At 39.2% G+C, this 11,064-nt stretch overlaps 1 protein-coding gene across 1 annotated transcript; it reads right to left on the bottom strand.

Annotated features, from left to right (window-relative positions):
• Positions 1–8,092: 8,092 nt before the first annotated feature.
• LOC133303993 (putative receptor protein kinase ZmPK1) lies at positions 8,093–10,468 on the bottom strand. Its single transcript, XM_061503965.1, has one exon. It carries the CDS (start codon positions 10,466–10,468, stop codon positions 8,093–8,095), a length of 2,376 nt encoding a protein of 791 aa, XP_061359949.1.
• Positions 10,469–11,064: the final 596 nt, after the last annotated feature.

Here is an 11,064-nt window from a genome sequence, read left to right on the forward strand (position 1 = left end):
TGGAGGTTGCATATTTATTAAAGTAGTTGAGGTAGTTGGATGTACTCAATATAAAAAGGACCCATTGGGTCTCTCAATGAATCAAGAAAGCATTATTCAGATAAAACACTTCTTCCACTTCTTCTTTTCTTCATGGTATCAAGAGCTGGTTATATTCCAGTCTCTTCCCCGTTCTGATTTATTTTTAAGTCATTTTCCTATTCCTTTTTTTTCGTTTTAGCCACTACCCAAGCCAGAATCCTTACCTAGACACCTCCAACCACGAAACCAAGGCCACCATTCGGTTCAGAACAAAATTCCGAGCCAGCCCACAGAAGACCCGTGGCCGTACGTTCATCACTGTAGCAATTACTGTTTCACTGTGGCCAACCCTCTTCTTGTTTTGAGGGTCAAAATCGTATTTGGAGGAACTTTTTTCTGGGTACCTGTTAGAAAGCCATGGATGCTGGAAATTCTGAAATTTCGTCTGGAACCTCACCCCTTCCCAACTCTTCGTCTTCTGGAGACAACCCAACAATGCAGATCACCAGTCACCGTTTAAACGGTAGGAACTATGTGCAATGGTGTCAATCTGTTAAGTTGTTTATCCAGGCTAAAGGGAAGATGGGGTATCTCGACGGAAAAAAGGTAAAACCAGCAGAACGTGAACCTGGTTATGATGCTTGGGTGACTGAAAATGCTTTAGTCATGACATGGCTGACTAATTCTATGGAACCAGATATTAGTCAAACTTATTTATTTCTTGATACAGCTCACGAGATTTGGGAAGCTGTTAAAGAATATTACTCTGACCTGGGCAATGCATCTCAGGCTTTTGATCTCAACACCAAGGTGAAAGAATTACGCCAAGGAGGGATGACTGTTACTGAATACTTCCTTGCTCTAAAAATACTATGGCAAGAGTTAGATCTTTATGATAAAGCAGACCTTCAAGGTTTAGAAGCTAATGCAAGGTTCAAAAATTATATAGAGAAAAGGCGTCTCTATGATTTTCTTGCTGGCCTTAATTCTGATCTGGATGATGTTCGTGGAAGAATTTTGGGACAAAACCCATTACCTTCCCTTGCTACTGCTTTTTCTGAAGTACGAAGGGAGGAGCTTCGCCGAAAGGTAATGTTGGGTGATAAGGACTCTAAGTCCTCTGATGGGTCTGCCCTTATAGCAAAGAATACTGTTCGTCTTTCTGGGGACTCAAAACGTTCTGACCGTTGGTGTTCTCATTGCAATAAGGGTGGTCACACCCGTGAAAAATGTTGGGAAATTCATGGAAAACCACCAAACTGGAAACCAAAAGGACAGAACAAGAATCGTGCTAATCAAGTATCTTCCGAAGATAAAGGGGAGGTGTCTCATGTCCCTTCAAACCTTGATGGTGTTTTCCTCTCCAAGGCCCAGTATGAGCAATTTCAGAAACTGATATCTCAACCTGTCAAGGCAACTAGTCATGTTGCTCAAAAAGGTACGGCATTCCATGTTGAACGTAGTAATCGTTGGATCCTTGATTCAGGGGCCTCTGATCACATGACAGGTAATGCAACCTTATTTTTCTCCTATATCCCTTACTATCACCCGTCACGAATAAGAACAGCTGATGGGAATTTCTCCACTATTGCGGGGAAGGGATCCATTAAACTTTCTGAGCATATTATTTTGAATTCAGTCCTTCATGTTCCCTCTCTTACCTGTAACCTCATCTCAATTAGCAAACTTACTGCTGAGTTGCATTGTGTTGCTAAGTTCTCTGCAAATGCTTGTACCTTTCAGGAACAGGACTCGGGGACGATGATTGGCAGTGCTAGAGAGGAAGAAGGGCTCTACTATTTTAAAGAGGATCCTTGTGAAAGGAGGATTTTTTCAAACCACTCTTTATGTTTATCAGATGATTGTAATGATGTTTTGTTATGGCATCGTAGGTTAGGACACCCAAATTTTGTCTATCTTCAGAAGTTATTCCCGAACTTGTTCATCAATAAAAAGCCAAGTTCCCTTCTTTGTGATATTTGTCAGCTTGCAAAGCATTCTCGTGCCACTTATTCTCCTAAAAAATATCATGAATCTTCTCCCTTTACATTGATTCATAGTGATATTTGGGGACCTGCTCGTGAAAAAAATGTCTCGGGTGCTCGTTGGTTTATTACTTTCATTGATGATCATTATAGGGTATGTTGGGTATACCTCTTGAAAGATAAGTCTGATGCGGCATCCACCTTTAAAAATTTTCATGTTATGATTCAAACTCAATTCCAGACCTCTATCAAAATTCTGCGAACAGACAATGGTACTGAATATTTTAATTCTGTTCTTGGAGATTACCTAAACCAGCATGGAATTATTCATCAAAGTTCTTGTCCTAACACCCCTCAACAAAATGGGGTGGCTGAAAGAAAAAATAGACATCTAATTGAAGTTGCTCGAGCTCTTTTATTCACGATGTATGTCCCTAAATATCTGTGGGGGGAAGCCGTCTTGACAGCCTCTTATCTCATTAACCGGATGCCTTCTCGGGTACTAAATTTTCATTCTCCTTTATCTTGTCTTACTAAATTTTTTCCCTCTTTTAGTGCTGTTTCTTCTCTTCCTCCCAGAATATTTGGCTGTGTGGTTTTTGGGCATATTCCTCGACATCACAGGTCCAAACTTGACCCTAAATCTGTTAGATGTGTCTTCATAGGATATTCCCCAAAAAAGGTTATAAGTGTTACTCACCTTCTCTCCGTAAGTTTTTTGTTTCCATGAATGTTACCTTTTATGAGACACAATCCTTTTTTTCCCCGACTTCTCTTCAGGGGGAGTCTATTGGTATTGGTATGGATGAAGATAAGTCTGGGAAACCAAATGATGCTGCTGTCTTACCTCGGCCTTTGGAAACAGGGGGAGTTATTGGGAAGGAAATAGGGGGAGCAACTATACCTGAATCTAATGATCCTCCTTGTGATCCTCCTGGTAAATGGGGAAAATTTTACAGTAGGCGCAAAACACATGAAGATACTCTAGACTGCCAGGATCCTGATTCGAGTCCTTGTTCCAGCAACCCACTTGAATGTACTAGTACAACCAACATTGATATGCCTATTGCTCTTCGGAAAGGTACTAGATCTTGCACTGCTCATCCTATTTCCCATTATATCTCATATGAAAAGTTGTCTCCAGGTTTTCGTGCTTTCAACACTATGTTAGATAGTACCAGGATACCTAAAAATATCCAAGAAGCACTTGATGACCCAAAATGGAGGAATGCTGTATTAGAAGAAATGGATGCACTTACAAAAAATGGAACATGGGAGTTTGTGACATTACCTAAAGGAAAGAAAACTGTTGGTTGCAAGTGGGTGTTCACAATAAAATTCAATGCAGACAATAGCATCAATAGGTATAAGGCCAGATTAGTTGCTAAGGGATTTACTCAGACTCATGGAATAGATTATCAGGAGACATTTGCTCCTGTTGCCAAACTTAACACTATCCGCGTTCTGCTATCTCTTGCCTCCAACCTTGATTGGCCATTGCAACAGTTAGATGTTAAGAATGCCTTCTTGAATGGTGATCTACATGAGGAAGTTTACATGGATCCACCTCCTGGTTTTGAAAAAGGGGATGGTTCTGTGTGCAAGTTGCAGAAGTCTCTCTATGGACTTAAACAATCTCCCAGAGAATGGTTTGGGAAATTTACTCAAGCTGTTAAGGGAAGAGGGTTCACCCAAGCTCAGACTGATCACACCTTATTTTCTAAACACTCCGACAAAGGAAGAATTGCTATTCTGATCGTTTATGTTGATGACATAATTATCACTGGTAATGATAGCGAGGAGATAACCTCTTTAAAAAAATGTTTAGCTGACCAGTTTGAACTAAAAGATCTTGGATCTCTCAAATATTTCCTTGGCATGGAAATTGCTCGGAGTAAGGAAGGAATTTCTTTAACTCAGAAAAAATACATTCTAGACCTGTTGCAAGAAACAGGTATGCTTGGGTGCAAGCCGGCAGAGACTCCAATTGAAGCTAATATCAAGATGGGTGTTGAGGACGGGGAAGATATTGATAGGGAGCAGTACCAGAGACTAGTGGGGAAATTAATCTATTTGTCTCACACTCGTCCTGATATTTCTTTTGCTGTGAGCATGGTTAGCCAATTCATGCATTCTCCTAAGGAAAAACACCTTAGTGCTGTTTATAGAATTCTCAAATACCTCAAAAATACCCCTGGTTGAGGAATTTTCTTCAAAAAGGGGCACAAAAGGATGATTGAAATCTATACAGATGCAGACTGGGCTGGCTCTGAATGGACCTAAGATCTACTTCAGGATATTGTACTTATGTCTGGGGAAACCTTGTGACCTGGAGAAGTAAGAAACAAACTGTTGTTGCAAGAAGCAGTGCAGAAGTAGAATTTCGGGCTCTAGCCCATGGTATTTGTGAAGGAATTTGGTTACGAAGGCTTCTGGAGGAGTTGAAGATCTCCTATTCCCTACCTATCAGATTATATTGTTATAATAAGGCTGCTGTCAGCATTGCTCAAAATCCTGTTCATCATGACAGAACAAAACATGTGGAAGTTGATTGTCACTTTATCAAAGAGAAGTTAGAAGATGGTAGTGTATGCTTGACATATATACCTACCAAGGAACAGACGACAGATATCCTCACCAAAGGATTACTTAAGTCGACCTTTGAGAATTTGATCAGCAAGTTGGGAATGATCAATATATATCTCCCAACTTGAGGGGGAGTGTAGAATATGTAGAATATTCTAGATAGTATTTATTTATGTAGTTGGAGGTTGCATATTTATTAAAGTAGTTGAGGTAGTTGGATGTACTCAATATAAAAAGGACCCATTGGGTCTCTCAATGAATCAAGAAAGTATTATTCAGATAAAACACTTCTTCCACTTCTTCTTTTCTTCAAAGACAGATACTTTCTATGACAATGTCATTTTGAGTCTATTATGAAATAATGTTTCTTGGTCTCGTCTTTTCCCTGGTATGATTTATTAATTATTACTGATGAGTTTTAAATATATATGTTTTCTATGTGGTTAGTTGTCAAATAAATGAATTTCCATGTCCATTAGAGCATGAGTATTTGTTTGTGTTCTTAAATATACATATTTAAGAACTTTTGTTATTACTTTTGATCTCATGGGAATTGTTGACTATCATAGATACAAGAGGAAATGATAGTAATCCTTGTTGTATTAAACTACATAACATTGGTGCTATTATATAGCAAACCAATTGAAGAATACAAAGAGACACACTCAATGTGGGACTTCTACACTTTTAACACTAACACTCTTAACACTCCCCCTCAAGCTGTAGCATATAGATCATATGCTACAAGCTTGATACATAAATAATACTCCCGTTAGGAACCAAAAACAACAATGCTACATCAACGAAATGAAATGACTAAGTACAACAAATCAACTGGAATGACCATCAGTGTGAAGAGCTGATAAAGAGACAGTGCTGGAATGGACATCAGAGCATGGATGGTGCCGGAATTATCATCGACAAAGACAACTGAGCTGACCAGGACATCAGCATCAAGATCCCTCTCAGACATTTCATTTAACAGTTGGTGAGCAGCTGTGGTTTCCCCTTGTCTATGCTACAAGCTTATTACAAGAAAGACCAAGTAACATAACATCAAAATAAATCTCCTAAATGAGAAACCAAAAATCAACAATGTGCTAAAAATGGCGTTGAAATGAACATCAACATGGAAGATGCCGGAATGATCATCGGCAAAGACAATTGTGCTGGAATGACCATCAGCAACATGGACGGTGCTCTCCCTCAAGAGGAACTTCTAAACAGTGCCGGAATTATCATCGGCAAAGACAATTGTGCTGGAATGACCATCAGCAACATGGACAGTGCTCCCCCTCAAGAGGAACTTCCAAACAGTGCCGTAATTATCATCGGCAAAGACAATTGTGCTGGAATGACCATCAGCAACATGGACAGTGCTCCCCCTCAAGAGGAACTTCTAAACATTGCCGGAATTATCATCGGCAAAGACAATTGTGTTGGAATGACCATCAGCAACATGGACAGTGCTCCCCCTCAAGAGGAACTTCGGTGTCGGAATTAACATCAGCGGAGACAACATCAGCAACTTGGACAGTGCTCCCCCTCAAGATGGATGATGAATAATATAAATACTCCATCTTGGGAAGAAAGAAGATTAAAGAAAAACAAAGCTTCGCGGAATCGGAAAAGTCGTCGGAGACGGTGGTGGATCGCCGAAAAAGTCGCCGGAAGTCATCGAAAAAGTCATCGGAAAAGTCGCCGGAGACGGCTGTCAACGGTGGACGACGCGGTCAACGGTGGTCGGTCAACGACAACGGTGGTCAACCCAACAACTTCCCAAGGATCATTCTTTTCTGATGTGACAGATCAGTCTAAGCTGCAATCACAGAGCATACTAAGAAAAACCCGAAAAAGAAATAGCAACGGGAATCCCTGAAGGAGGGTGATATCTCTCTATAACCATATTGAAATTATGGAAAATAGAACTAAGTTAAACGGATTAAGATTCCTCTTGTTAGGCTCTAGATACCATGTTGAATATCATAGATACAAGAGGAAATGATAGTAATCCTTGTTGTATTAAACTACATAACATTGGTGCTATTATATAGCAAACCAATTGAAGAATACAAAGAGACACACTCAATGTGGGACTTCTACACTTTTAACACTAACACTCTTAACAGGAATTATTCAAATTGTATTGATATTTTCTTTTCTTTTTCTTTTCTTTTCTTTTCATCATCGTGGGCCTTTTGGCTGTAATCCACCCAGGCTAGGGCTAAATGGGGCGAACTGACCCGTTTTAACACCTTTAGTATATTATAAATTTCATCAGTATGTTCTTTTCTTTGTACAGAAGATATATTTGTATCGAAAACACTTGGTGTTACAATTTGTTATTTAAGTGAAATCTTCTGATATATTATCAGCAATAAGGGTGTGTTATAGGAAAAGGTGCAGAGGATCATTCTCTAATGCTGAGTCAGTGTCAGCAAGGTTGTTAGAAAGAATATTATGGAACGTTTGATGGAGGAATTTGTTAGCAACGTGGAACAACCACCTCGCGCATGAAGTGGGAATAAATAGAGAAAGGGGGCAAATTAAAATTAGGCTGGAATTAATATTGGGAATTGGGAGAGAAATTAGTACCTCTAAATAGTACTAACCATTTTAGTTTTCTTTGAGCTATTTTCTCTTTTGTCAGTAGAGTACAAGTTTCTGTCATTTGATTTCTACCAATTTAGTTGTTCCTTGGCAGTTTGTACTTTCTTCATTTTGTTAGTAAAAGTACAGAAAATCCATTTCCGTGGGCCAAAAAGTGTTTTGTGCCTTCTTTTATTCAGTCTTGAAATCCAGTTCTTGGTATATCTTGGTATTATTTCCTGAGGTTTCCCCGCCTCGCTGTTAACTGGAAAGTCCATTACCCAAGTAGGAAATTGACTATTACTCGAATAAAGCTTTTAAGGTGATTTGTTGTACTAGCTAATCATATAGTCTAAGAGTTGGTTTACATTTGACTTGACTTGCTGCGTACATTGTTCAAATAAAAGGACTAAGGTAACCATCTTATTTGTCAAGAAACATTCATCATTTAGACCATTTCATATTTGGGCATATAGGGACTTAAGTGTTGTTCTTGAGTTAATATAAATTGCTTGAGTGATATTTTAACTAAATCTAATAAGATGAAGATTGGTAGTCTCAGTTGAGTTGGTTCGTTCTAGGATTCATCCATTCCACCTTCCCTAGATTGAGCAAAGCTTAAGATCCACTGGGGAAAAGGTTTTGAAAATTACAAAAACACCTATTTAACCCCTCTAGGTGTTCGGCATCTGATTCTGACACTGACATCTTTTAAAAGAAAAAACAAAATTTGTCTCACATTCTTTCTCTTTTTCTCTAATACTAATTTAACTCCATTATTTAACATTAGGAGTTAAATAAACACTACTTGCTTCCTAAACTGAAAATAGTAATATTTTCATCGGAAACAAGTTGTGATAAACCAGGGAAATGACCAGGCCACCATGAGATGGCTATTCTTTCTACAATCATCAAGAATCATGTTCATAGCTCTGGAGCCTCTCAACAATTTGTCTCATGCTGGGTCTCAAGTCTCTGTCTTCCTCCACACATTCCAAAGCCACTGTAGCCAAAATTTCCATTTTATTTCTGTCATAATTTGATACCAATGCAGTGTCAATGATTTCTTCCACCCAAGATTCCACTTCAGATCCTTTCCTCTTTTCCCTCACCCATGTTACCAACCTCTCGTTTGGTGAGTCTACTCCATCTGCTTTTTGGATGCCTGTCATTGGGCTCTTTCCAGTTATCATCTCCAAGACAACAATTCCATAGCTATAAACATCCACCTTGGAAGTGATTGACATGTTGAAAACCCATTCTGGAGCCATGTAACCTCTTGTTCCTCTTATCCTTGAGACGCTTGAAGTGTTGGGATTGTTCCGATTTACAAGCTTAGACAGGCCAAAATCCGCAACCTTGGGTTTAAAATCAGAATCAAGAAGTATATTTTGCGGCTTGATATCACAATGCAAAATCCACTCCAAACATTCTTCATGTAGGTAAGCCAGACCCCTTGCCGTACCCAAAGCAATGCTATACCTCTGACCCCAATCAAGTGCATTTGACGAGAAGTTTTCCGCTAAAGAACCATTTTTCATGTACTCATACACCAGCAACCTGTGCTTTCCCTCTGCACAATAACCCCACATGCTAATTAAGTTCATGTGGTTAAGCCTTCCAATGATGCTTACTTCAGCTAAGAACTCACTTTCTCCTTGGTTTGCCTCATATAGTTGCTTTATTGCCACAACTCTATTATCTGATAACAGACCCTTATAGACAATTCCACCAGCTCCCCTTCCAATCCCTTTACTGAAACCTTTTGTGGCTTGTTTCAGTTCAGAGTAACTGAATCTCCTGAATCCTGTTGCTGCTGCAAGAACATAGCCCTGTGTGTCTGAACCCAAGTGTTTCCCATTTCTAATTAAGAAACACCAAACCAGAAATATGCACACTACCTCAATTCCTCCCAAGCCACTCGCAAACCAAAGCATGAACTTCACTGATCCATTTTCTTTACCTTTCGTGTATGGTCTTTCAAGTTGAGTTCTATTTCCTGAACATACCAAGCCATTATCTTTGATGGGGTTCTCATTGGAAAAAGTACTGCTTTTCGGCAATCGCAAGAAGCTTGATCCGGTGAAATCTAATGTTTGATACCCATTTCGTAACTGTGACTTTATGTAACATCTAAAGACACTAGCGGGCTCAAAAGGGTAGTACTGGAAGCCTACGCATTTACACAATCGCAAACACAAATGCGTACATTGTTCAAAGGTGTAATTTGCATGGTATACATAGTCATATCCATAAAACGCCACATGGGGTAGGAATAAGAAGCGAGACTCGGTGGTGTTGTTGCAGGGTAGTTGGAAGTTTGGTTTACACCCTTGAGACCAATCTTGATTGTTGACCCTGCTATAGCCTGGAAGACACCTACACCTACTACCAGCACTTGGATCAACACTGCAAATACTATTGGGTCCACAAATTCCATGAATCTTGCAAGGTTGTTGCTTGGCTTGCCCTGATATTGACCACTTATCTTGTCCATGTTTCCAGCTATATAGACGAAGATTACCATCATGATCAAGCGTTAGTCTTCGTGGGATCACTGTCCCATAGTCAGATGTCCTAAGAGTGAAATCATCAGACGAATGGAACTTCCCCAAACGATCAAGTGCTGCAACTCTGCTGCCGTTGTAAGTGGATCTACTAGCTTCCCAAATTACAAGCCAAGGATCTGGCCAATAAATACTAGAAACTTGAGGACCATCATAAAGAAGACGAAGAACATTGTCGTTGTCAAAGAATAGCTTGTAGAAGCCGGAAGAATAGTCGCTCTTGCTTCTTGAGGAAACAAGCTTCATGTACCTTGTGAGATGTTGATCAGGAAGGAGTGTATCTGTTGGGTGATGGAAACTTTGCCACAGAATGAAACCGTTGTTCTGTTCTTGAAGAACAAGGTTTCCAGTGTCGTGCAAAAGCAACTCAAGTGGGTTGGATGAGTTGGTGTTTGTGGTCCAAACTGTGAACTGTCCTGCATCTGTTAAGATGAGGTTACCATTGTCAAGAAGGGAAAGTTTTGAGCGTTTTCCATTCACTGGTTGGTTACGGTTTGCCATCCAAACTATGGTAGCATTGTGGCCATGTTTATCTACAGGTTGGGTGAACCATATGGAGAAGCAATAAGCGTTTTCTCCAACAGCATAAAAGCCTGCGGTGAATGTGCCATTGGGTGAAACTATAACGTCTTCTTGGAGTTTCTCCACAGAGAGGGAGAATGAAGATGAATATTGACAAGGCAAAATCAAAAGAAGAGCAAATAAGATTGATGAAGACATTCGTTTAGTGTGTATGGAGACTGGAGAGGGTTGATAATATTGCTCTCGTTATTGTGAGATAAATAGAATGTTCATCAATCATTTTTTTTATTTCAAATAAGAAAATAAATTAAGGAATATATTATATAACATTGTCAAGGTTGACATCTAGCATTTTTCGGTACTCTTTGAAATGGAAAAAATAATAATCATAAATATAGGGATAATATATATATATATATATATATATATATATATATATATATATATGAGGTAGGATCCTTTGACACCAGTGTCAAATTTAAAATTTGACACGTCATCTGAGAGCCATTAGATTAAAAAAGATCAATGGTGTCACATGCTTACAAATCAGAGCCATTGGTCTTTTTTGATCTAATGGCTCTTAGATGAAGTGTCAAATTTGAAGTTTGACACCTCATCTGAGAGCCGTTAGATCGGAAAAGATCAACGACTCTGATTTGTAAGCATGTGATACCATTGATCTTTTTTTATCTAACGGCTCTCAGATGAGGTGTCAAATTTCAAATTTGACACCAGATTGATCAAATTCTATTGAGTCTGACTCATAGTGATCATTTATCAAAGAATAACTCTGC

The sequence above is a fragment of the Gastrolobium bilobum genome, unplaced genomic scaffold (assembly GCF_033153095.1).
Source record: "Gastrolobium bilobum isolate Gb01-03AN ecotype WA unplaced genomic scaffold, APGP_CSIRO_Gbil_v1 utg6918, whole genome shotgun sequence".
Lineage (NCBI taxonomy): Eukaryota > Viridiplantae > Streptophyta > Magnoliopsida > Fabales > Fabaceae > Gastrolobium > Gastrolobium bilobum.

Coding starts and splice junctions, on each gene's coding strand:
- LOC133303993 (XM_061503965.1), bottom strand. CDS start 10,468: ATGTCTTCATCAATCTTATTTGCTCTTCTTTTGATTTTGCCTTGTCAA.